This window comes from Abrus precatorius, unplaced genomic scaffold (assembly GCF_003935025.1).
Source record: "Abrus precatorius isolate BTA unplaced genomic scaffold, Abrus_2018 Scaffold10, whole genome shotgun sequence".
Lineage (NCBI taxonomy): Eukaryota > Viridiplantae > Streptophyta > Magnoliopsida > Fabales > Fabaceae > Abrus > Abrus precatorius.
The window spans coordinates 26,457,753-26,482,798 of record NW_020874292.1 but is presented as its reverse complement, the minus strand read 5'-3'; the positions used below and the strand labels follow the sequence as shown (position 1 = coordinate 26,482,798).

The 25,046-nt window shown below is 31.9% G+C and overlaps 4 protein-coding genes across 4 annotated transcripts; 3 read left to right on the top strand and 1 right to left on the bottom strand.

Moving 5' to 3' along the window:
* Positions 1-881: 881 nt before the first annotated feature.
* Positions 882-7,415, top strand: LOC113853009 (serine/threonine-protein kinase RUNKEL). The gene is made up of 10 exons (XM_027483437.1): positions 882-929; positions 1,030-1,119; positions 1,337-1,389; positions 1,627-1,702; positions 1,832-1,893; positions 1,998-2,076; positions 2,164-2,223; positions 2,365-4,023; positions 4,212-5,081; positions 6,293-7,415. The coding sequence occupies exons 1-10, from the start codon at positions 882-884 to the stop codon at positions 7,409-7,411; spliced, it is 4,116 nt and encodes a 1,371-aa protein (XP_027339238.1). The 3' UTR covers positions 7,412-7,415.
* A 1,268-nt stretch (positions 7,416-8,683) lies between these two features.
* On the top strand, positions 8,684-9,560 carry LOC113852147 (classical arabinogalactan protein 26-like). Its single transcript, XM_027482394.1, has 3 exons — positions 8,684-9,101; positions 9,184-9,302; positions 9,402-9,560. The coding sequence occupies exons 1-3, from the start codon at positions 8,684-8,686 to the stop codon at positions 9,558-9,560; spliced, it is 696 nt and encodes a 231-aa protein (XP_027338195.1).
* A 7,646-nt stretch (positions 9,561-17,206) lies between these two features.
* Positions 17,207-19,163, top strand: LOC113852146 (sugar carrier protein C-like). The gene is made up of 4 exons (XM_027482393.1): positions 17,207-17,342; positions 17,509-17,834; positions 17,987-18,616; positions 18,726-19,163. The coding sequence occupies exons 1-4, from the start codon at positions 17,207-17,209 to the stop codon at positions 19,161-19,163; spliced, it is 1,530 nt and encodes a 509-aa protein (XP_027338194.1).
* Positions 19,164-21,412: 2,249 nt separating this feature from the next.
* On the bottom strand, positions 21,413-23,717 carry LOC113869638 (acyl carrier protein 1, chloroplastic-like). The gene is made up of 4 exons (XM_027506072.1): positions 23,561-23,717; positions 22,699-22,812; positions 22,320-22,442; positions 21,413-21,750 (listed from the first exon to the last, which is right to left on the bottom strand). Exons 1-4 carry the CDS (start codon positions 23,615-23,617, stop codon positions 21,622-21,624), a joined length of 423 nt encoding a protein of 140 aa, XP_027361873.1. The 5' UTR covers positions 23,618-23,717; the 3' UTR covers positions 21,413-21,621.
* Positions 23,718-25,046: the final 1,329 nt, after the last annotated feature.

The window sequence follows — 25,046 nt, the reverse complement described above, 5'->3', positions numbered from 1 at the left end:
CATAACAAGTAAGAATATTGTAATTAAGTCGTTTACTTAATATCATATAAAATTATATTTATTATTATAAAAATATTAATATATTATTTAAAAAAGTATGAAACTAAAATTATTTTTATTAAATAGTAAATATGACACAAATATAAAAGCTTACAGGACATACACTAAAACATGCATATATAACATGTGATTTAATATTCATTAAAAGATTGTAAATGTGTCTCAATTTAAGAACACCATCCTATGCAGCGTCAAAGTTAACATACATTTAAAATGATGATCTACACACGCTTAAAGATTAAGTGTTTGTTTATTTGTTGTTAGACGTGTCAAAATTAGTTTCTAAAATAGATTTTATAATAGTTATTATTTTTTTATAATAATGGTTAAATAGATTTTGCACATAAAAAAAAATCTAAACATTTTCAGCGAAAATGTTGCTTAAAGTTGAATTTTGATAGAGATGCTGACAACAATTCCCCCTACATCAAATTTAGAATGTTTTTTTTTAATAAATTTGTTAACAAATAAAACATTAAATTTGAATCTCGCTTTGTTATAAAAGTGAAATAATCTAAAATTAATTTGACAAATGATCCCCCAAACGCTGTTAACCATAGTAGTAAGTGTACGTTATAAAAAGGCAAAAATATATTCTTTTCCCAATTTCAAAATTGCCCTCGGATCGGAGTATCCTTAATCCACGTTTGGAAGGAAAAATAGAAAAATCCCGCAAATTTTGATTTTTCAAATACCCCGCCCGTTACGAACACACTCTTTCTCTCTCTTGGCTCTATCGTATCCGAATTCATTTCTCTCTCATGTTCTTCCACTGCATTTGAAATCTGCGAAGAAAAACCCTAGAAAGATCCCTTGGCGACATGAACCAGTACCACATCTACGAAGCCATCGGTCGCGGAAAATACTCCGTAACCGCTCTTTCCTCTTTTTCCATTTCCCCTCTTTTTTAAGCTTTAATCAGAATCGTTACATGCCGATCGTTCTTTCTATGTTTTCGTGCATGTGCAGACCGTGTACAAAGGCAGGAAGAAGAAGACCATTGAGTATTTCGCCATCAAAAGTGTCGATAAATCGCAGAAAACCAAGGTCCTTGAAGAAGTAAGAAATTCAATTTATAGAAATTTCATCAAAAGAGCTTCAACAGTTAATTTAATACGCAGCTACTTGCTTTTCCTTTTATTGATCGTTAATTATTGTTATTAACATCGGTGTTGTGCTTTTCACAGTTTTATTAATAGATCCTGAGCTGTAACGTGTGTGTTGATATGCACTAACACTGTGAGAGTGAATAAACAACCACTTTCTCCTTTTGTAGGTCAGGATTCTTCACACTTTAGATCACCAAAATGTGCTGAAGTTTTATGAATGGTAAGGACTATTATCTTACTGAAACAATTACGGAGAATAAAAAAATTTGGACGTGCTGTCAAAAATGTTTGCCGTAGAGTGAAGAAATCATTTTAAAATAGGAAAACTAAAAAAATAAGGAAATAATTTGTGTGCTTTTTTTTTTTGCGTTGGAATTGTCCCATACAGGTGTTTCTTTCTGTGTTAGGGTTAGTAATTTTCCATGTTTCTAAATAATTGTCCGTTTGTGCCACCTAGGTATGAAACTTCTGCTCACTTATGGTTGGTTTTGGAGTATTGTGTTGGAGGGGATCTGCTATCCATATTACGGCAGGTGCTCAGTATTTCATTGCTTAACTGTTGATTTATAAATTACCTGTTGTAAATTGCAATCTTTTGGTTTGGAAATTTTCCATTATGCAATAATTGCTTGGTTGGTATTGATTGTGCGGATGGATTGCAGGATAGTCAACTTCCTGAAGACTCAGTTCATGATCTAGCTTGTGACCTAGTCAAAGCTTTGCAGTAGGTTCTCGAGTTCTTAATTTTCACCCTTTGTTTTCCTGCCGCTTAGTTGTATTGTTGTGTTACTCTTAATTATGTACTAAAAAGCTGGATGCGACATTCAGGTTTTTACATTCAAATGGAATAATTTATTGTGACCTGAAACCATCAAATATCCTACTAGATGAAAATGGATGTGCAAAGGTACCTATTTATTATTCTGTGTGTGTGTGTGTGTGTCTTTTAATCTACAACAAGATGAAGTGTGTACTTCCTCCTTGATTGGTGCAGCTATGTGATTTTGGATTGGCCAGAAAGTTGAAAGATATATCAAAAGCTCCTTCTTCCTCGGTATGTTGGACTAACTTTTACTATTTCTGACAAACTTATGCATACACAGTCACGATGGACCTTCACTCAACTATATTTGTCACTTTTTTTCCATAAATTAAATTGTATGTTAATATATACTAAGTTTGTATACTTTTTTAGTTGCCTCGTGCAAGACGTGGAACGCCATCTTACATGGCTCCGGAGCTTTTTGAGGATGGGGGAGTCCATTCATATGCTTCTGATTTCTGGGCCCTAGGTTGTGTACTGTACGAATGTTATGCTGGGAGGCCTCCCTTTGTGGGAAGAGAATTCACTCAGCTTGTAAAGTCCATAATTTCAGATCCAACTCCACCTCTCCCGGGTAATCCAAGTCGACCATTAGCCAATTTAATTAATTCTCTCTTGGTAAAAGATCCAGCTGAAAGAATACAATGGCCTGAGCTTTGTGGACATGCCTTTTGGAGAACCAAACTTACTCTGGTGCGTCTGCCTGCACAACCTGCATTTGATGATATGATAGAGCTACATGCTAAACCATGCTTATCAGAACGTAATGGAGATAAATCTTTGCATAACCGAACCCCTCCCAAATATCGTGAAAAAGATGTGAAAGGGGTGCTGAAGAAGGATGAGAATTCTATTTTAGGATCTAGAGGCATTGAGACACCAACAAGGGCTACACCAAATAGCCACAGAACTCAGTCAAAGGGTTCTGGCAGAACAATTGAGGCCAAGCAGAAAGATCCTTCAAATATTAACAAAGGTGTGAATCTTATGAGACTGTCAAGAATAGCAAAATCAAATTTACAAAAGGAAAATGAGAAGGAAAATTATCGACGCCCCTTGCCTAATAACTCCGAGAATGATTCTGAAGTTAAAATTGAGAACACTGACATGGAACTTGATTTTAATGAGAATACTGAAGATGATGCACATGAAGAAACGGAAAGCTCTGAACAAACAACTTCTGTGCCTGATGAGAAAACGGACAATCATTTTCAAAATCAGGGAAAAGCAGAGGAGAATGAACATGATACACACCAATTGGACACCCCATCCGCTGTTAACACTCCTGTCTCAGATGATCCAAGGTCATTTGATCATGACTGTACTCCTGATCGTCCTGACATATCTGCCATTTCTCCCAGTGTGAGCCCTCAAGTGAAGAAACATAGAGCAAAGGAAGACTCAGGATCTGGCCTTGACTCTGACTCTTCAAGGTCGTCTAACAACATTTCCCAGGTTCTTTGGCATCCATCTGATCTCTCAGTCAGACCTGTAATGCCTAGCAGAAAAGTTGATAAACTCTCAGAAGTCATTCCTTCACTGCCTTTTGAGGCATTGCAAGCATCTGATTTTGTCAAGATGCCTAAAGAGCAATTGGAGGCAGTCCACAACCGAATATTAGCCATTTTGAATGGGAATACCAGCATTGGAGAGAAACAGAATGTGATTCGGTACCTTGAGATGTTGAGCAGTAATGCTGATGCAGCAAATATCTTGACAAATGGGCCAATAATGCTTATGCTTGTGAAATTGCTACGCCAATCCAAGGCATCAGCATTGCGCGTTCAACTTGCTTCACTAATTGGTCTGTTGATTAGGCACTCTACTTTTGTTGATGACAGCTTGGCTAATTCTGGAATTTTAGGTGCATTGACTGATGGCCTTAGAGACAGGCAGGAAAAAGTGAGGAGGTTTTCCATGGCTGCTTTGGGTGAGTTGCTATTTTATATATCCACTCAAAATGCGGACTGCAGGGATAACAATCAACTTGAATCTCCATCAAAGGATAATAGGACTACTAATGGCTGGCAGGTTAGGTCATTTGAAGCTTGACATCTCTAACGCTAGTATATAACAATTTCAATTTTCTTGATATCTTGCTTGCAACATGGTAATATATCTTTATGCAAATTTGTGTTCTGGTGTCAACTTTTTAAACTTATTCGCCTGCTTTGTAAGTGCACATTTTTCATGCTTAAATTATTTTCACTTGACTGCAGGTTCCAAATTCTTTAATATCATTTGTGTCATCAATGTTGAGGAAGGGTGAAGATGATATAACTCAATTGTATGCATTAAGAACAATTGAGAATATTTGTAGTCAAGGAGGGTTCTGGGTGGGACGTTTGACCAGTCAAGATGTTATTAGTAATCTCTGCTATATCTATCGGGCGGCAGGGAAACAAGAGAGTATGAGGCTTACTGCAGGATCATGTTTGGTGCGCTTAGTTCGTTTTAATCCTCCAAGTATTCAGTCGGTTATAGAGAAACTCTCATTCAAGGATCTAGCTTCTACACTTGTCAAGGGCAGTCCACGAGAGCAGCAAATCAGCTTAAATCTTCTTAACATGGCAATGCTTGGAAGTCATATGTTCACTAATATTGGAAGATACCTTCTACCACTTGCTGAGGATAAAAATCTGATCCCAAGTCTTTTGGCTCTTGTTGAGCAAGGTAGTGAAGTTTTAAAAGGAAAGGCACTTGTCCTTGTGGCTCTCCTCTGTAAGCATGGCAGGAGGTGGCTTCCACACTTCTTCTGTAGCCCAAAGTTACTTTCTGTTGTGGACAGACTGGGAAAAGAGAAGGATGCCTATGTGAAGCAGTGTTTGGATGCGTTTGTGCATATTGTGTCGTCTAGTATTCCAGGTTTATTGGATATAATAACTGGGGATATTCAGCAAATGATGGGAGGAAGGCGCCATGGACATATCTCTGCCCTTACCAGCAGATCTGCTCCAAAAACCAACATTCATTTATTTCCGGTTGTCCTTCATCTTCTAGGAAGTTCAACTTTTAAGCACAAAGTGGTAACAGTACAAGTTTTACGGCAGTTGGCGAATCTAATTAAACTCGTGGAGACACCGTTTCAGGTCTGTGACTAGCCGTTGTGTTTTGTTTCCTTTTAAGAAAAATGCTACCAACCCAGTATATATCGCACTCTTTTCAACATATTTTTATTATTAAATAAAATTTATGGAGGAACTACTAAATGATGCAAGTCTTGCACCTTATTTAGTGGGTCCCATTAATAATCTAAATTCTAAAGTGGGTTAAGAAAAAATTGTCTCGAGTATATTACTAATTTTTTTGCCTTTGAACGGCGTGTTTTCAAGAATTTTGACAGTGGAGCTGCTTAATTTTGTTAGATATTAATTATGCGAAAACATGGAATTGCTTTTTGATTAAGAACATGTTTACGGAAGATTAATGTCTAGGGACGACCGCTCAGAATAAATAATTGATCAAAAGGCAGTTTAAAAAGTTTAAGGCCAATTATATGGTTTTTAAAGAAAGAAAGTTTTAAAGTTAAATATATTTTTAAAATTTTTAAAAAATTATTTAGTATTTTATTTTTCTTAGAAGTTAAAAATAGTAACTTAAAAGAATACAATGATTATTCTTATTAAAAGTTAGTTATTTATTTTTACTGGATCGTTATTGATATCATATATTAGGTCATTTATATTCATGAAATTGAGAAAGAATTTGTGAATGATTATAGTTCTTTTGTTGAATGGTTATTTGTTTTCAGCAGGGAGATAATAGTTGTAAATGAAGTTTTATATTAGATTTATGAAATTATTTGCAAGTAATTGCTTTTTATTGAATCATCGCATGTTCGCTTTGAATTATTAACCACAATAAATGATGCTCTTTTTGTTTAGATACACGAAGTTAGGAAGAAACTTGCGAATGATTATTTAGTGTCACAAAATAGCCATTGCTTTCATTAAAGTTATTTCGGCTCAACAGTTTGTATCTAAATAAATATATTCATGAGGATTAAATATTTCTTCTTAACGATCTTGACATTGATTTTACCCTTGATATAAAGAGCAAGTTTTGTTTAGTTTAAATTTTAGGATTTTATTTAATTTCATTTTTTCAAAGTCTCAGATTTTAATTATGATGCTGGGTTTTCTCGCTAATTTTCACATATTGTTTGGCAAATTAATCTCTCTCATGTTTGACAATGTATACTCGTTATGTGATTGATTGAATCACACTTAGTTGGAAGGCCAGTTAACTTTTAAGTAGCAATTGATATTTGATATTATTGTCTTCTTTGGTTGACTTTCAGGGAAGGGATGACTTCCAAATAACCCTTCTTCGAATTTTGGAATCTATTACAGAAGAATCGCTCGTGATTCTTGGCAATCCTGACATTTTCGTACGTGAAATTCTCCCTAGTTTGACAGTTCTCTATAAGGGTAACAAGGATGGTGATGCCAGATTTTTGTGCCTTAAGATTCTTTTTGATGTGATGATCATTCTTTTGAGTGAACCAATTGAAGAAGAGCAAAGATTGAAGGATCTGAAATTCGTATCAAATATCCGTTTTCTTCCTCTCTACCCGACCTTGATAGAAGATGAAGATCCTATTCCAATCTATGCTCAGAAGCTTCTTGTCATGCTACTGGAGTTCGGTTTTATTACAATTCCAGACATTCTACATCTGAAAACAATTTCACAATGCTTTGAGTTCTTGCTTGGTGATCTCTCAAACGCGAACGTGAATAATGTTAAGCTGTGTCTTGCTCTGGCTTCTGCTCCAGAGATGGAATCCAAATTACTCTCTCAATTAAAAGTGGTTAGGAGGATTGGCAACTTTCTTGAGTTTGTATATGCTAAGGGTATGGAAGATTTGCTGGAACCAACTCTTGGGCTTTGTAGGGCTTTTCTAGCGCGTTCAGTCAGCTGTACAAAAGGCTTCAGTTACACAACAAAACTAACTCTCTTAGGTGACTCTCCTCCTGAGGTTAGTGGTGGGGTCGTTGATCCTCAGCAATGCATAAAAGATATAATGGACTTCGGAAGCAATGTTGGTGTCTTGCTAGAGTTGAGTGCCTCTACAGAGACCAATATTGCCGATATAGCTTCTGAATGTGTTGTTTTACTACTCAAGGCAGCTCCTAGAGAAGCCACCACTGGCATATTAACCAATCTTCCCAAGGTCACAGTGATCTTAGAGTCCTGGAGTAGAGGCATTCCTCACTCAATGGTGCAGCGAATGCTTCATGCTTTAGGTTATGCTTGCAAGCAATGCTTACTGCATGCTATGATATTATCAATATCCAAACTCGAGATCTCAAGAATTGAAGTCATAGTTTCTGAACTCAAAAGTTCAGGTGTACCAGCTTTAGCCAAGACTGCAGGGCTGGCAGCCTTGGAATTGCAGCGGCTGCCTCGCTGCATTTGAATAATTGTAGGCATCATGTCATGTCCTATTCCTCTTTTTCAAATCTGTAACTTCTCTAGTTTACCTTTTACCCTTGTATTTCAGCCCAGATGAAAGTTGAGCATTATGGTGAATTCCACTCTGGCTTCACTGCACTTCTATGTAAAGTATGTGTACTCTGTATCTTCGTGAACATTAAAATATAAGTCAATGAAATTTATCCTCTTAGATTTTTCGAAAAATTGTTTGGGCTAGAATTTTCTCTCCGGTTTTCAATGCCCATGTGCTAGAAAATTGCCAGTTTGATCCTTTCATTGAGCTAAACGCCGAAAGAAATAACAAATCGGACACAAGTACAAAATTGCCCAAAAAAAAAAAGGCTTAAAAAGGTATATTGGGAGGTAAATATTATAAGAAATATTTAATATTTTCTTCCGGTCTTAATATTTTTATTTATATTTTACAAATCGCATATAGTTGTCTTAACTTACAATAAAAAAAATGTCCTCTTTATTTTTCCTTCAAAACTACAATTCTTCAAATCACACCTGAGCGGAAATTGCATTAATATGATTGAGATTCCTAATTGATAGGTACCATTATACACACACGTCCAAGAGACAGGAGGATTGTCAGCTATGTATGAACACTAATTTCAATAATGTTGCTCAAGCAACAAAAAAGTCCAGCCTAGCCTCCTTTATGCTCATAAGAATGTTCTTCACGAGACAGACTCTATAAAAATTTATGACATGATGTGCCATGCAAAATAGTGTAGTTGGATAACATGCATCTCCCTTCATAGGAGCTCGAAATACGCAGTAAAATTCGAATCATTCAGAAAGATCAAGCAGTATGATTATGAAATTTGTAAAGCAAGACTTCACTGTCATTTTTCCGTTTGCTATAATTAACAATTAACTTTTAAGGATCAACAGAAAATAAAGAGCTGTAGGGCACCAAATATCACGGGCAGAAAAGGAATCTCTCTCACCAAACGCATCACATGGAAAACCTTTTGCAATCTTTGTCTCTTCCTCAAGGTGAAAAACTATGTTTCCTTATCATCATCCAATAAGCTGTACCCACGTGGTACCCCATTTGACCCCACCTAGTGTTAGCGCTTGAAGGGGAGAGAGATATAGGAACCTGCAGAGGTTCAGGGCTAGATGATTTAAAGGCTTGCATCATTAGTTCCACCAAATGCTCTTACATTTTCTTTCCTCTCAGCAAAATCCTTACCCGATTATATCCATTTTCAGGCAGAGTGACTTCAATTTCTTCACTATGAGAATGGCATCATACAATGCTTATTTCATGATCATCATCATGTCTTTCATGCTCTCACCCATGCTTTCATCATATTCACAACCTATTCCCAAAGTTCCCACACTCTCATCTTCACCAGCCACATTAACAGATCCTCCTCCATCTCCACTATCTCCATTCCAAGAATTGTCCCCAGACATTGCTCCACTGTTACCTTCTCCTGGTGGTGTGTTGCCAACTCCTGCTGGCTCTGACATTCCCCTCATTCCTTCCAATCCAAGCCCTCCAAACCCAGATGACATAATTGCTCCTGGACCTCTTTCACCCTTTGGATCAATACAAGCTACCTCCAATGCCCCTGCAAGTCTAGTTTGTAGCATAGCCACTACTGCTATTGCGGGATTAGCAGCATACTGGTCTATATATGCAGCAGTATATGAGAGTATGAGTGATTTGGGGTGTGGCAGAATCCAATTATTATAGGCTAGATTCTCTTATGTGAATTTTTCATTCTTACCTTGTAGTATATGATAATATAATGAACCCTTGTTTCTTTCTTTATTGGGTTGAGAATAATTTTTCCAAACAGTATCATTTTTCTTTTTATGATTCTACTGTTGATTTCCCAGTTGTAATTATTGAGGTTAGCCTTTTTTAAGTTTTTCATTATGTTAAATGGTCCTTTATCTTTCCAATCAGAGGCCCATGATTGAACTTTTTAAGAGCCTTTTTGCATTTTCAGCGTCACTTTGTTTATAGCTGGAAACCTCGTTCAGATGGAACTGAAGAGTTGCTTCCAGCTCTGTCTGGTTTGCATGTAATCAATTTAGGTGATGGCACATGGTTTAAGCATGTGTCAATATTTTCCGAGTTGCAACTGGAGCACGTGACAGACACCTAATAATCAGCAATCAGGCGTTTTCTTATTGTTTTTCTTCCAATTATTGATCCCATACTTCCAAATGAAGTGAAAAATTTCAATTAAAATTCTAATAATGTTTAGGTAATCCTATTTTGTTTGGTTTTGCTGTCTTATTCCTTGGATATTATAATAACATATCATATGTTCATGTGCAAAACTTTCCGTGTTCTATTATTCCACACCCGCTTAATTTCTAGTGTACCAATTTTATTTGCACAAATCTTTTACAAACTCTTGTTCTGAAATCCAGCCAAGCACACGAAATTTTATTTTCATATTAAAATAGACTTAATTCTATTTTTAATTTGTAGTTGTGGGTAATTTTATTTTCCTTATTTTTTTGAGCTAGTTATTTTTTTAATTTTAAAATTGTACAATTTTGTTTCTTCCATCCATTTTATTCAACGTAAATTCTCAAATTGTTATTAACTTTTCAAATGTTTGAAGAGTTTATGATAAATTTATCATATAAATATTTTTAAATGATTAATAATAAAATAATTAATGAAATTTTAAAATGTGAGATTAAAATTTGAATAAAAATTTTGAAATTTTTTATATGTTACTGAAATTTGATGTTTAGATTGGTGTACTTTTCAAAAAAGAAGATTTAAAATAATTTAGTTTCACTGAGAATTTGAATATTTAGTAGACTAGAAGTCAATAAAAGAATTAAATTTAAACGATTTTTAAAATATAAAAAAAATAAAAAGACTAAAATTACACGCATAACTAAACTAAAAAACAGGAAAAAGAGGGTAGCTGTTGACATAATTAATTCTACTAAATTTGCTATTATTTTACTTTATTTTAATGTATTTTTAATATTAATTTGCTTGAATTTTATTAAAAATATAATTTAAAAGTTATAAATTAAAATAATTTCTAATTTTAAATTTTAATTATAAATAATTGTTAAATTTAAGTGAAGTTATTAAAATTTAAATTATTTTGTGTTAATTTAAGATAAAATCAGATTGGTGAATGCTTTGAAGAAGTTAATTAGTTACAAAATCTGGATAAAAGGATAAGCATTACAACATTCAAGTTGGGCGTTTCAACGCTCAATTACAGAAGAATTGACTTGCAGCAGAGCATTGATCTTTCCAACACTCGGCATGGACATTTAAACATTCAACTAACTGAGAAGAACCAAAAATTCAAAGACTGTGCATTCAAACGTAGAGTTTGAGCAACTTGGAAAAGTTGCATGTTCTAATGCTCGCCCTCAATTGCATGACTTGATATTTATCTGCAAAATAATTATGAAAGGCTTCACAAGTATTCCGACACCCATTACGATATCTCAACACTCATGATTCTGAAGTCTATGAATAAATGCTATTGGGACATATTATCAATATAGCTCATAATTTTGAGTTTTTCTTTTTAGGAGCTTTTTAGATTTAGATTTTCTATCTTCAGAGGTTTGTAAGACTTTTTTTTGTGTCTTTATAAACTTTTTAAGGGATTATATTCATTCATCCTTGTGCTGTTATATAGTTTGCGAATTTGAGTTTTTAAATTTTGTAGGATTAATTCTTAATTAAACTTTTTGTAATATTTTTGTAGTTGAAGTTGATTTAGATTTTTTAGCAATTTGTAAATAATTACTCCTTTTCTTATTGGATCAATTTAACCCAGGTCACTTGTATGATTGCATCATTAATCACAATAAACATAAAAGTTGCATTGTTGTTGTTAACATTTGTTGTTACAAATATGATGCAGAGACATCGAATTTTTCCAATTAGTAATTAGGGTAGGGGACCCATATATTACCACACTAATTATTTGAATTATACAAATATGACTAGTGACTTGGGGTTAGGTTTGTTGCTATTATTTTGATTTTATATGAGATATTGTATAATTTAATTTTGCACTTAATATTTTTTGTTAGTTGAATTTAAATTGTAATTAACATTAGACACATCAATTTTATACTCAGAATTGGAAAGAATTTTATCGTTGTTCTAGCTACCTAAACATAGATATTTAGATTTTAATGTAATCATTATAATTCAAGGTCATGCAATACTTGTGGGAATTTTGGAATGGACATTTACTTTACATGAAATAAATTCTTGAAGAAATCTTATGCATATTTTGTTGTGATGTGTTGTTATTGTGTTTTGCAATTATTTTGTATATGTTGTAACATATCCATGGTAAATACATGTAAATAAATTTTAGTTTCATGTACAATTTGCTAATGCTTAATCATATATTTAAAGAGATATTATTGACTAATTGACCTAATCTTCACAGGAATGGTAGCTTTTTTATGTTTATTAAAACAATTTGTGCACTTGTCAATTAAGCTGTTTCATTTGTCTTATAGGTGTTTCATTGCTAAACACAACACCAGTTTTATCAAAATCATAAGCTAACAATATCTTCTCTAGAAAATTTCATTATAGTTTGTCATAAGCTTGCTCATATCCAGTTTTAAAGTTATTCCTTTCCCTGCAGCTGTATTACTTTTTCTTCAAGCATGAAAAGCCTTGTGGATAATAACAATGTTATCTTGACTAAAACAAGTTGTTATAAAGATACTTTGAAAAGGGCGAAAAGGTTTAGCACAGTGCTTGTAAGTTGAAGGACAAAAATTTTTAAGATGACTTTTGATATAAAATTACAATAATTAATAATCTTAAAGTGATTGATTGATTTTGGATGAGGGATTTTAGTGACTAGTGCAATGTGAGCTTCATTAATATTATCACCACCATGAAAGAAATTTTGCATTGCTGTTCAAACATCACCTTTAATTATTTTCTACTTGTTTTGAAAAAAAAATAGTCCATTAAACCCATATATGACTTTCATTCATGAGTTTGGCCTGCCCTTCCTGCCATTCACATGCATAATTTTTTAATATGGAAGAAATTAGTATCATCATCCTCAATTTCAACCATTTTAACCTTAAACGCATGCCCTAATACATATCTTGTTTCTAAAGTTGTGAAATTCTCGTGCGAATAACGTGAATCTAGTCTCACTTACTATCCCCACTAGTGCTGTTTTGGAGTACTAACAACATTTGGTGCAGATCGTACATTTCCTTTTTAGCATTTGAGAAAGTGTCTTTATCATGATAGTCAAAATCATGATTTAGCACATAAGATCGTATGATTTTTCACTTAACCGTTGGTGAAGCTATCCTAGGTGTGACTCATTCTGGTAGGATTATTGGGATTGCATGATCTTTCTTGTAAAATTGTGCGATCCTGAACAAGTTATAAAATATATAACGTGAATGCTTAGATTTTATTACGACATTTCTCTTCAATCTTACCTCTTTACAATCTGCGACAAGGTTTTTCTTTATTGTCAGCACTGTGTGAGTCTATTCTCTTTGTTCTTTAGCTTTTTCTACTTCAAATTTTCTCTTTCTCAATCATTTTTGGATGCAACCACGACTTGAGATTATTGAATAGTGGGTTGGTTTAGTGTCTTACTTCCACTACCTCTGTTTCAAGATGTCTACAACTGGGAAATGTGTACCTACAAGTAGGAGAGGACAACAAAAAAATAAGAAAGTTGTTCCAAGTTTGAACATTGGTAATGTTTCTATTGGCTTATTGAGCACTCTGTTGGTGCTTTTGTGGTTGGTTCTATGCGGAAAAATGCTCTTGGAAACATTAGTTGTAATTCCTTTATTTTTTATTATTGTATTTTATTACATTATTTTTGTTTTAAATAGAAAAATTTAAAATTTTTAAAAACTGTAGGAGATCTTGCTCAAATGAGATTAAATTTTTTAGACCAAATGTTTAGGATATTCTCGCTCAAGACAGACAAGTCTTGTTCAAGCAAAAATGGATAATATCAATACATCTATCCTCTCATCCAAGCGATAAGGCACATGAAAAGGTGAGAGCTCTCTGGACCAATTCTCGCTCATGCAAGAAGAGATATTTCTTAGGCTAGATTATTAGAAAATTAGGTAATCTTTTTGTTTGGTCTTCTTGCCCAAGCGAAAAAGATCTTGCTTAAGCGAGAATGCATCTCACTGAAGCAAAAACCTACTCACTCAAGCAAGAATTCATATACCAAAAATGGTATTTAAGAAAATATCTATTCTAAAATTTGTATTACAATCTAAACAAACACTTCTCACTTTTCTCTTTGAACTCTCTCTTCCTTTTCTCAGATAAACTTTCTTTAAACTTCAAACTATATTTAAATTTATACTCAAACATCTTTCCTTTTTGATTCCAAGTAAGTTCTTTGGAGGTCAATCTTCTCGACTCACTTTTATTTCTACATTTTCTCTTGTTGGAAATGGTTAATCAATATCCATTAAGCTTTATTTAAAAGTTTGGAGGTAGAGAGAAAGAAAGATTTTGAAGGGTAAAGAAGGAGAAGAAGGACTAGACACTTATCTTGTTTGGATGTTAAAATTTATAAAAAACTTTCCAGTTCGGAAGAACTCTACAAGTTGAATTAATTAGGACTTTGGAGAGTTTAAAAAATCCTCTAACCCTTCACTTCATTTATTTGAATTCTTAAACATTAGTTAATTATAAATAAATCTTCTTTTTTTCTTCTCTCCCCTCCTTAAAAGTACATCCAAATAAATCCTAAGATTTTAACCCTTATAATTTTTTTTTTTGTAACTAACAATCAAGTAAATAATTTTTAACTTGTAAAACTTGTCTAACTCTACTAGCTAGTGTAACAGAGTTATTTATGTTGAGTGAAGTGGCAAACAATATATCTGTAACTAGAAAGCTACTAAACTAAATATGATTTTAGAAGAGGATAATTGTGGAGGCCATGGTTGTAAGCTTAACATATGGCTCATTACATTCCAAAAGCCATTTTCTAAAACTTTCAATGCCTTAACATATATCTATTGAAAAGGGAAGTATTCATCCCCACCCTCTAAGATGTTGAACCCCTTTTTATTGCCTTAGCCTATAAACAATATGCTCTTAACAATATTTTTATTCAATGTCTTGTAATAACGTTGTCCATTAGTGTTCTTTCTACCAAATCTATTACTTGTTCTTTTCATGCTCCAATAAAACTTCTTCGTCTATCTGACTTCCTTGTATTATTTTTTGCAAGTTTATTTTGGGCTTTAGGCCATAAAATTAGTTACAGGTTATAGACTTAAGATGTAAATTGCACTCTATAGAGTAGAAGAATTTGTTACTAGAGAGAAAGCCTTTTTAAAAAGAGAGAAAAAAATTAAATATTTATGTCTTTGATTAACAAAGAATAGCTAGAAATAATTTGAATTGAAGTATACTCCTCTTGTTTAATTAAATTTTATAATTCATCATCCAAATTATTTCTTTTATTAACATTGAAAAAAGAACATTATAATAATTTGAATTGAAGAGCTAAATACATATGCAAAATCATGTATATTATATTAAAATATATTTATGAGATACAATAAGAATAATTTCAATCTTAATTTCATTTTTTATATTTTAATTATTTATAAAAATCTTTAATTTAGTTCTATTTGACATAATAAAATATTTATTTTTTTATTTCTGAAATTTATTAATATTAAAAGTAATTGTATAGCATATCTTAAATTTTTATTATATAATTTATTTTCATTTAATAACATTTGTACAGTGTATGTGAAAACTCATTAATTATACGGAAATATGATTAATGTCTAAGGACGACCATTCAGAATAAATAATTGATGATAAGCCAATTTAAAGTGTTAGCATTTTGTTTTCTCTTAAAAGTTAAAAATAATAGTTTTTAAAAAATACAATGATTATTCTTGTAAAAAGCCAGTTATTTATTTTCACTAAATCATTTACCATTATAAGTAATATAATGTATTAGATCTAGATTCATGAAATTGAGAAGAAATTGTAAATGATTATAGTTCTTTTGTTGAGTAGTTATTTGTTTTCATTAAGGGGAATCATCGTATGTTTCATATTGAATAATTGACAACAATAAATGATGAAGAAACCTGCTTTCATAAAAGTATTTATGTTCAATAATCTCTAAATAAGTTGTTTAGTTTTTTTATTTAGGATATTTTTTTAAATTTTTTTAAATCTTAAATATTTTAATTATGAATTATTTTAGACCATAAAATCCCATCATCATCTGAAGTTTATTTTGTTAAAGACAACGTATACATAAAAACTTTTTTTTTTTTAGAAATTGAGACAAATTTTGGTTCACACATTCTTGTTCATTATTTATTTATAAATGTTTAATTGTTTTTCTTTTACAAACAATGGAGTTACTCCTGTACTATCTTTCATAAAATAAAAATAAAAAATTCAAGTCTCACGTGTGCAATCATGATAAATGATACAAACTAGAAATATTAACAATAAAAACAGGTACATCAGAATAGATAAAATAAAAATGTGCATTACTTTTTTAAGAACTATTTGAAAAAATAATATAAAAAAATATATTCATATGATTGTTTTGAAAACAAAAAGGGAAACAACCCTTAATCAAATTAAAAAGTGAATGACCTAGACATTTACACTGAAGTAAAAATTTATAAGGAATTTTTTTATTCTTTCATGTAGTTTCTTTTAGAAAGAGTAGTCAGTTATTTTTTTAATTCAATCTCAATTTTAAATTTTTATAAATAATATTTATAAAAATATTTTATTTTATTTAATATAATAAAATATTTATTTTTAATTTATCAACATTAAAAGTAGTTTTATAGTGTATCTTAAATTTTTTGTATAAATTATTTTCATTTAATAATATTTGTATAGTGAATGTGAAAATAATTATACATAAATACTAGTTATACTAGTTTATTTTTTAATTTAAACTAAATTTATAAGAATTCTTAACAGATTGAAAAAAAAAAGAGATTTTATGTCGTGTATTGTCCTTAGATCATTTGCTAATAATAAAAATATGTAATTGGTTTTTTCATTAAGAAAATCGTTTACGAAAAATTAATATCTAAGAAAGGGGACAGTCTGAATAAATAATTGAATCTAAGTAAGTTTAAAAAGTGTTAGGTCAGTTGTATGATTTAAAAAAAAAATGTTTGAATTTAAAATATATTTTTAAAATTTTAAAAAAATTAGTATTTATTTTCTTTTAGAAGTTAAAAATAATAACTTAATAAAAATACAACGATTATACTTATTAAAAGCTAGTTATTATATTGCAAGCATATGAACTTTTATAGCTGGTTCATAAGATTAAAGAACAAACTTGCAATTAAATTTCTGTTAAATAAATTATAGGTATGTGCAGAAACATGAAACTAGAAAGAAACTTGCTTTCATTGTGGGGTTTTTTTTATGATTTAAATTTTTTATATTCTCGAAGATTAAATATTTCTTTTTCGTGAAATTGATTTTACCGTTTTGTTTACTTTAAATTTTAGGATTTTGTTTGTGAATCACTCTATTAGTTAGATAACTTAGCAACTGATATTTAACATTAATTACTGTACAGTTGACTCCAAAAAAAAAAGTTGTTGAATTTGATTATCTATAAGATTACGAAATCTTAACTGAATCATTTTCAGTTTTAAACAAAAGAGAAGAATAAGAATTCGAGTGTAACTGAATTTCCATTCAATCTGTCTATAAATACTACACTCCATTCACTTCGATCACCAAACCTTTTACGTCACATTCACGATGGCTGGTGGAGTCATAGTAACTGGCTCTGCCGGAGGGAAAAATTATCCTGGCGAACTCACGTTCAGGGTCTTCATCACATGCGTGGTTGCTGCATTTGGAGGATTAATTTTTGGTTATGATCTTGGCATATCAGGTAGTGATGTGATGCTCTCACTCATGACAACAACTTCTAATACATCACATTTTTCAATTTTTCTCAGCAATTTTTTTTACTATTAAAGGAAAACATCTTTATTTTCTTCTTTGATAATGGTTTATGAAATAACATAATTGTTAACTGCATGAATATGTATATGTAGGTGGCGTCACATCTATGGATCCCTTTTTGATGAAATTCTTTCCGGAAGTGTATGAAATGGAGGTCAACATGAAGCCCTCTGATAGCCAATACTGCAAATTTGATAGCCAAACCTTAACACTGTTCACTTCTTCTTTGTATTTGGCTGCTCTTGTGGCCTCAGTTGGGGCTTCCACAGTCACTAGAATCTTTGGAAGACGTTTCACTATGATTTCTGGTGGTGTGCTTTTCCTTGCTGGTGCTGCATTGAATGCCTTTGCTCAACATGTTTGGATGCTTATCGTTGGCCGCATGCTACTTGGTTTTGGCATTGGATGTGCAAATCAGGTAATAAACATACACATGCACGTCTGTATTCACGTTTGTTTTAAAGTTTTTAAATCTATATACAAGTGCGAGTTTGAATTCATGCAACATTTTTTCATTTAACTTTCTTTATAATTCAATTAATGTAAAATTTTTTCTTTTTGGGTTTGCAGTCTGTGCCAATATATGTGTCCGAGGTTGCACCCTACAAGTATAGAGGAGCACTTAACATGATGTTCCAATTGGCAATTACTATTGGTATCTTTGTGGCCAATGTCCTAAACTATGTTTTTGCCAAAATGAAAAACGGGGAAGGATGGCGCTATAGCTTGGGTCTTGCTGCAGTTCCTGCAGTAATGATAATCATAGGTGCAATCTTTCTTCCTGATTCCCCAAATTCCTTGATTGAACGTGGTCAAGATGGCAAAGCCAAGGAAGAGTTGATTAAAATTCGAGGAACTACCGACGTTGAAGAGGAGTTTCAGGATCTTGTTGCGGCTAGTGAAGCCTCCAAAGTTGTGAAACACCCCTGGGCCACTTTGTTGAAGAGGGAATATAGGCCTCAACTCACGATGGCCATAGCCATTCCCTTTTTCCAACAACTCACTGGTATGAATGTTATTACTTTTTATGCTCCTGTTTTGTTCAAAACCATTGGTTTTGGTGGCACAGCTTCTCTCATGTCTTCTATGATCACTGGTGCTTGTAATGCATTGGCCACTCTTGTTTCAATTTTCACTGTTGACAAGTTTGGAAGACGTACCCTTTTCTTAGAAGGTGGTGTCCAAATGTTTATATGTCAGGTATATGCTAAAAACCTTTTTTTTTTTTTTAATATTTGAAATGATATCCATCAGTATAAATTTGAATGTTATTTTACTGATGTAACATAAATTTGTTGTTTTGGTGCAGATTGTGATAACTATTGCAATTGCAAGCAAATTTGGAGTTGATGGAAACCCGGGTATATTGCCCAAGTGGTATGCTATTATCGTTGTGGTTGGCATTTGTGTGTACGTGGCAGGATTTGCATGGTCTTGGGGTCCTCTTGGGTGGTTGGTGCCCAGTGAAATTTTCCCCCTTGAAGTACGATCTGCTGCTCAAAGTATTAATGTTTCAGTTAACATGATCTTCACCTTTGCCATTGCTCAAATTTTCACCACAATGCTCTGCCATATGAAGTTTGGACTCTTTATCTTCTTTGCATTTTTTGTTTTGGTGATGACTGCATTCATCCGCAAGTTTCTACCAGAAACTAAAGGGGTTCCAATTGAAGAAATGTCCGTTGTGTGGCAGAAGCACCCTTATTGGAAAAAATTTGTTAAACCTGTTCAAGACTCCGAATGTTAGGCCTCTTAGTTCCTTAGTTTTTGCTACGGTTCCTACTTTTTTACTATTCTTATTTCGTATTTGTTTATGGAGTTTGTTTCTAAGTGGATCCTTTCTAGTTTCCCATTTATGTTTTCTGAATTTTAGTAATACAACTGTCAACATCTTTTTTATCATCTAATTTTTCGAGCTAGTTAAATTTATTTTTAAGTCATTTAATTTAATTTTTTAAAAGAAAAAGAATAATTTTTATTTTATTACTTTAGTTTAAAACTAAAGAGAAAAAAATAAAAGAGGTATTAAAATTATTACTTGTATTTTTATTTTATTTTACTTAAAAGAATGTTGTTAATCCATTTAATTCACTCCAAAATATGTAAACATGACTTTATTTCTTTATTTTATTTATCTTACTCGTTCTTATCAACCAGAAATTCATGTATACTTATTCTTATTTTAATTAATCTATTCTAAGAAAGAAAAAGCACTTGGAGCATTTCTCCTTATCCGTCAATGTCCTCCGGTCCGAGCAACGTTTTTTATTGTTTAAATCAGTTTAGTATAAAAATATATTGTTCAACGTTAATATCTTCTTGTTTTCTTCTAAACCTAAATAAAATGTTAAAAAGTAAATTTATGAATAAAATTTCTAGTTTGCTCGGCAGCATGGAACGTTTCTTCAATCCCTTTTTACATATAAGCCATCTAATAATAACAATAAGAATAAATAATATAAATTATAATAATAAGAGAGGTAAATATATTTAAGAAATTAAAAAGGAATGTCAAACTTGTCTTGTTATTGCTTTTGTTAGTGTAATTATTTTATTTTATTTTTCAAGAAAATGTTATTTCTGCTTTTCTGTTTTATGCGCTGTGACATGGCAGGGATTTTACTTGAAATTTCGTCTTATGTGAATTTCTTATATATATATATATAATTCAAAAATTATGACATAAACACATTTATATAATTAATTAAAATTCACTCATTAATTAAATAAGTTACTTCTGTATGCATCCGCACTTTCCCGAGTGAACAAAGCAAAGAACCAGACTGAGACTGACTTCCATTCCGGGATAAAAAGTGGATTAGCTTTCGTTACCAGAGATGGAAAGCATAGAATCCGAATCTGAGATCTTGAGAGAGCGAATCATAACTATGTAAAGTTGCCTTGGGCTGAGACGTGACCTCTTCTCATTTTCATTGGGTCACTTTGTCTTCGGTCAGATGGAATAGAATTTCTTTCATATAGCAAGCGAGAATTTTTATAATTATAGTATCATAAAGTTTATATATACCTACATTACACTTTATTTATGAATTTATTATAAAATAAAATTTTATCTTAAAATTATTCTCAAATTTTTTTAATAAGTGGTCTTTAAGGATTAGAACTGCGACTTTTATTTCCTAGACTCAAGGATATGTAAGAATAGTAACTAATCCATTGAATTAAAATAAATTTATAAATAATTTTTCCTTTTTTAAGATATTAATTAATATTTTGTGAATAAATTATTTTCAAAAAAACTAAAATAATAAAATTGTCATTTTTGGATTAAATAAATATTTTTAAAATTATAAAACTTATAAAAACGTGCAAAATGCTAATATCTTCTTTCTTTAATAAATTTCGGTATCGTCTACCTATATTGCCACAATTTTCTGATTTTATATTATTTTTAATATTTTGTTCTTAGTTTCCAGCTTAAGATAAAATAAAATAGTATGTTTTAGTGAACGTCTAATTAATTGAGCCAAATATGAAATAATTTCGATACAAAATTGCATGTCTTCATACTTAAATAAAAAATTGGGTTGTTGCTCGATTTGTATTTTAAATTACTTTGATTACTTTAAAAGCATATAAATATTTTTAAAAAAAGATATTTTTTTGTACTAGTACAATGATTTAGTAAAACAATTGAAAGTATAAATCATATTTCATATCAATGTAATATCTGGTACTATGTTGCACAGTTCATAGCACTTTTTGGTTTGTACTGTTATCAGCATTAATCTAAATTTCCTACTTAATGGTAAGTTTAGTATTACAAGAACAAAAACTAAAAACGTATTACAAATACAATAAGGTTTGTGCACCCACTTATTTAATGGGTAATCAGCCATTCGAAGGTCCTTAATTAATGACCTTTCTCGCAAGTCCCGTTTTCTTTTTGCTTTTTTGCCATGCAAGTCTATCATAATTATTTTTCCCAACAAATGAGTGAATGAGGTATCTCAAAACTGCGAACACTCGTTGAGGATTTGTCACTGAACGCGAACAGAAAAACACCAATTATATAACGTTAAAACTAGTATTACAGTAATCCTAGTACAATCCAGAAAAGAACTAGCAGTTACTTGAAGAACAATCAAACTGAAATAGCAAACATAAAATTGAGAACATAAAACCTTCCTTCCATCAAAATAGCAAAAAAAAACTCCAAAAATCAACATGTCCTCTTGGCTTGTTTAAGCCGCCTTGTTTTCAAGAAGCTTATCAATCATATCAGCAGCTTCTTGAACGGTGGTGATGCTCTGGGCACTTTCTTCTTCCACACTAATTCCAAATTCCTCCTCAAGTCCCATCACAATTTCAACCTGCACAAAATGAAAGGCATGTATTAAATAATCAAAACAAAATACCATAAAACATAAACCTCAGACATTGTTTCATGATCTTTCCAACACTAGAATGTTCAGCAATAACTTGCCCTCCCTTTCCTTTCCCGGCAACCAATGAAAAAGAAAACAAATTTGCTTAAAGAACTTCCATGAAGGAGACAAGAATAGTAAAGCAGGAATTGCGGAGAAAGAACAAAATATATATAATTAACATTGAACAAAGTGCTTTATGTATTAGAAGTGATTAAATATGACGTGCTTATTGTTTACAGGCTCTGGATAAATGCACCAAAAAATGTCATGATCAAATATAAAGGCTTGCCACTTTCTCGTTGTAAAGAACTCATAGTTTTCGACTCCATGAGAGAGGGAGAGAATATCAGGAAAAGAACTAACAAGAGAAAATAAAAAATAGTTCTTCCTCAGTTTGGGCATTTCAATCCCAATTGAGCGTATTCAATAAAAGATTTGTTCTTGGTTGGCCTTTTTTCCTTATATTATATCCAGTATCTTACACAATAATTCATAGATAAATAGAAAAATACCGTGTCAAGAGAATCAGCTCCAAGTGCAGCAAATTTAGACTCCCCAGTAACAGGTTTATCGTCTGGCAGTGCCAATTGTTTCTTGACTATGTCACACACCTTCTTCACTGTCTCTGCTTTGGCCTGTGCAAAATAAAATTATATGAGCATAAACGATATTCTACGATAGTTAACAACAAAATAGTCACACAGATAGTTAATACAATATTAAATTTCATTAGCAGAAACTAATGACAAAGTCCAAAACTTTTTCAAGCATTTATAGTTTTTTTAAACTAGATATAAAGATGAGTAAATTAAGCCAAATAATGCCTCACATAGCAGAGCCAAACAACTATAGGAAATGAGAAACATATGGGGTTATGATTGCAAATCATACCGCACATGTGACTTGAAATCGACGTCCTCTGGGCTGCAATGTAATGGATGGGAAATTCCTTCCCTTAATTGAAAGGGAAACTGAACTTGGGCTGGAAATCCTGGTACGAGGTGCCTGTTTTTTGTATCCAACAAGAACTAAATGAGTCAGGGCAACAGAATATCATTAGAAACAACCACGAAATATTACACAAGACTAGTTTAACATTCTCAGCCACAAAGCAAATCATAAAATCATTATGACGTTACCATCTACTACTGAAACTCACAATCAATAAAATAATTCGTTTCTAAGGGCAGATTAAGGGTTGTTTCAGGATAGTTTGACAAGATAATTAGAGAATTGGTCTAAAATTATAATTTCAAAATGAATAAACAAACTAATAAAGATTAAAACTGAAGGAAGCTAGCATAGCATAGCTTCAACATAGACAAGCAAAATCTAGGGCAATTAACTAAAAAATCTTCAGATGAAAAAATTTATAGTAAAAAAACCAAAAGTATTTATTTTTTAGCTGCTAAAAATCTCATATACTTAAATAAAAATGCATAAAAAGTAAGCTCTTCCAAGAAAATTAGAGTCGGGACCTTCAATTCAAAGTTCAATCGACAAGTGAAATCGTTCAGAAATCCTGAAAAGAAAAAATCGAACGCATGCAAATACAATCACATAACACAAAAACCAAGCGCTGCAAACACAAGGGGGCAAATCTATTCCTTGCTTCTTAACCAAATCAACATCACACAACATTAATCAATTGAATAAACAGGTTTCCCTAAAATCCGTATTAAGAAAACAAATAAAAAAAAAAGAAAAAGAGAGAAGCATACACAACGAAGTGGAATGAAAAGCGTATATATACCAGAGCTTGATTGGAAAGAGAGGTGAGGGAAATGAAGGATTGCGTAACGGAAGCCATTGCAGAGAGAGAGAGATCTGAGATCGAAGGACGGAGAGCACGATGTGTTTGTGTAAGCGAGTTTGTGTCCGAAATGATAGAACGAAGGGACAATGTATGCATTTATAGGAAAGCGCAAAGCAGGGTTTTAAGGTTTTGTTTTGTGGTTAGTTTAGCTTCGTTACTTTCGAGGATTGGCACGTGGGAAGTGTTTGTTTCATTTCTCCTATTCACATTCCTATGCTGGGACTTCCTTTTCCTTTGTTTGGTTTACTTCGCATGTGATGAATTAAATGTTGTATTAGTGGATCAATTTTACGTTAAGCCTAAATTAAAAGTACATACGCTAATTGTCAACAAATTAATTTAAATAAATAAAATTAAAAATGTATCAATTTTACTATCATTTTAATTTTTTAAACATGTATCATGAAACATGCGTTAAAAATATATTTTTTATTTTAATTTAATTTATATGAATTTTGACATAACATTTTAGAGAAGTTTCGTTTTAAGATAGTCTAAAATGTTGATGAAAACGCACGTGATGAGGATGATCAAATTAATATTGTGATTTATATTATTTCCATGCCTAAAATCCAGTGAGTCCTGCAGTGCATATTTGCTTTGTGTGATTTTGGTTGGGGAGAGGGGGTTGTCATTTCACTAATATCTTTGCGTTTTTCTATTTAAATTCTTTTGGGGAGAGGCTATCCTACCTTATTACATTTGTTCTTGTAACGATTCAGATTTTTAAATTCTATGTTTCACCTTTTTTCTCACCCTATGACTCATCGATTGTGAAATTTAGGTTTCTTGAATCAAATAATATACATTTAAAGAAATTAAAATTAATTTTTTCATAAAATAAGAAGAAGAAAAGAAAAAAACAATCCTTAGAAGTCTTATTAATAGGTATCCAAGACATCGTTATAATGCAGCTGTGGACGGCGCGACGATTTTGGAGTATAGTTGTGGACTCCACTATCTTTCTGCCCACCAAGTGCTGCTGTCCTTTGTAATCGCTAAATGGTTATTTTCTATGAGGAGATATTTTATTTACTTCTTGCGTGAAATAGTCAGAAGTTAGCGTTCTATCTTTAAAAATATTAAAATAATTACGTTAATTTAAGAAACCATAATAAACATCTATATTCAATTATAATTGATACAATAATAAATAGACATGTGTATATCACTTAATTAGTTCATCAACAGTGTTTTTTTTCTTTTAATTTAAATTTCAAATTGGTATAATTGCGATGTTATTTGTGAAAGCATAAATCACCAAACATTCAGCTAACGTTGGCTCGGCGCATAAATGCAACACTGCCATTAACTACAAGAAAACACCTCATTGCGTACTATTGTTGTCCACCGTTATCAGTTGCGACCCACCAAACCCAAATCTTAGTAGCCGCAGTGTGTCCACCGAAATCTGAATTAATTT

Coding starts and splice junctions, on each gene's coding strand:
- LOC113852146 (XM_027482393.1), top strand. CDS start 17,207: ATGGCTGGTGGAGTCATAGTAACTGGCTCTGCCGGAGGGAAAAATTAT. Junction 17,343..17,508: donor TTATGATCTTGGCATATCAG/GTAGTGATGTGA, acceptor ATGTATATGTAG/GTGGCGTCACATCTATGGAT. Junction 17,835..17,986: donor GCATTGGATGTGCAAATCAG/GTAATAAACATA, acceptor TTGGGTTTGCAG/TCTGTGCCAATATATGTGTC.
- LOC113853009 (XM_027483437.1), top strand. CDS start 882: ATGAACCAGTACCACATCTACGAAGCCATCGGTCGCGGAAAATACTCC. Junction 1,120..1,336: donor AAACCAAGGTCCTTGAAGAA/GTAAGAAATTCA, acceptor CTCCTTTTGTAG/GTCAGGATTCTTCACACTTT. Junction 1,390..1,626: donor GTGCTGAAGTTTTATGAATG/GTAAGGACTATT, acceptor TGTGCCACCTAG/GTATGAAACTTCTGCTCACT.
- LOC113869638 (XM_027506072.1), bottom strand. CDS start 23,617: ATGGCTTCCGTTACGCAATCCTTCATTTCCCTCACCTCTCTTTCCAAT. Junction 22,813..23,560: donor CTCTTTCCAATCAAGCTCTG/GTATATATACGC, acceptor TACAAAAAACAG/GCACCTCGTACCAGGATTTC. Junction 21,751..22,319: donor GAGCTGATTCTCTTGACACG/GTATTTTTCTAT, acceptor CATTTTGTGCAG/GTTGAAATTGTGATGGGACT.
- LOC113852147 (XM_027482394.1), top strand. CDS start 8,684: ATGGCATCATACAATGCTTATTTCATGATCATCATCATGTCTTTCATG. Junction 9,102..9,183: donor ATATGCAGCAGTATATGAGA/GTATGAGTGATT, acceptor CTTACCTTGTAG/TATATGATAATATAATGAAC. Junction 9,303..9,401: donor TCCCAGTTGTAATTATTGAG/GTTAGCCTTTTT, acceptor TTGCATTTTCAG/CGTCACTTTGTTTATAGCTG.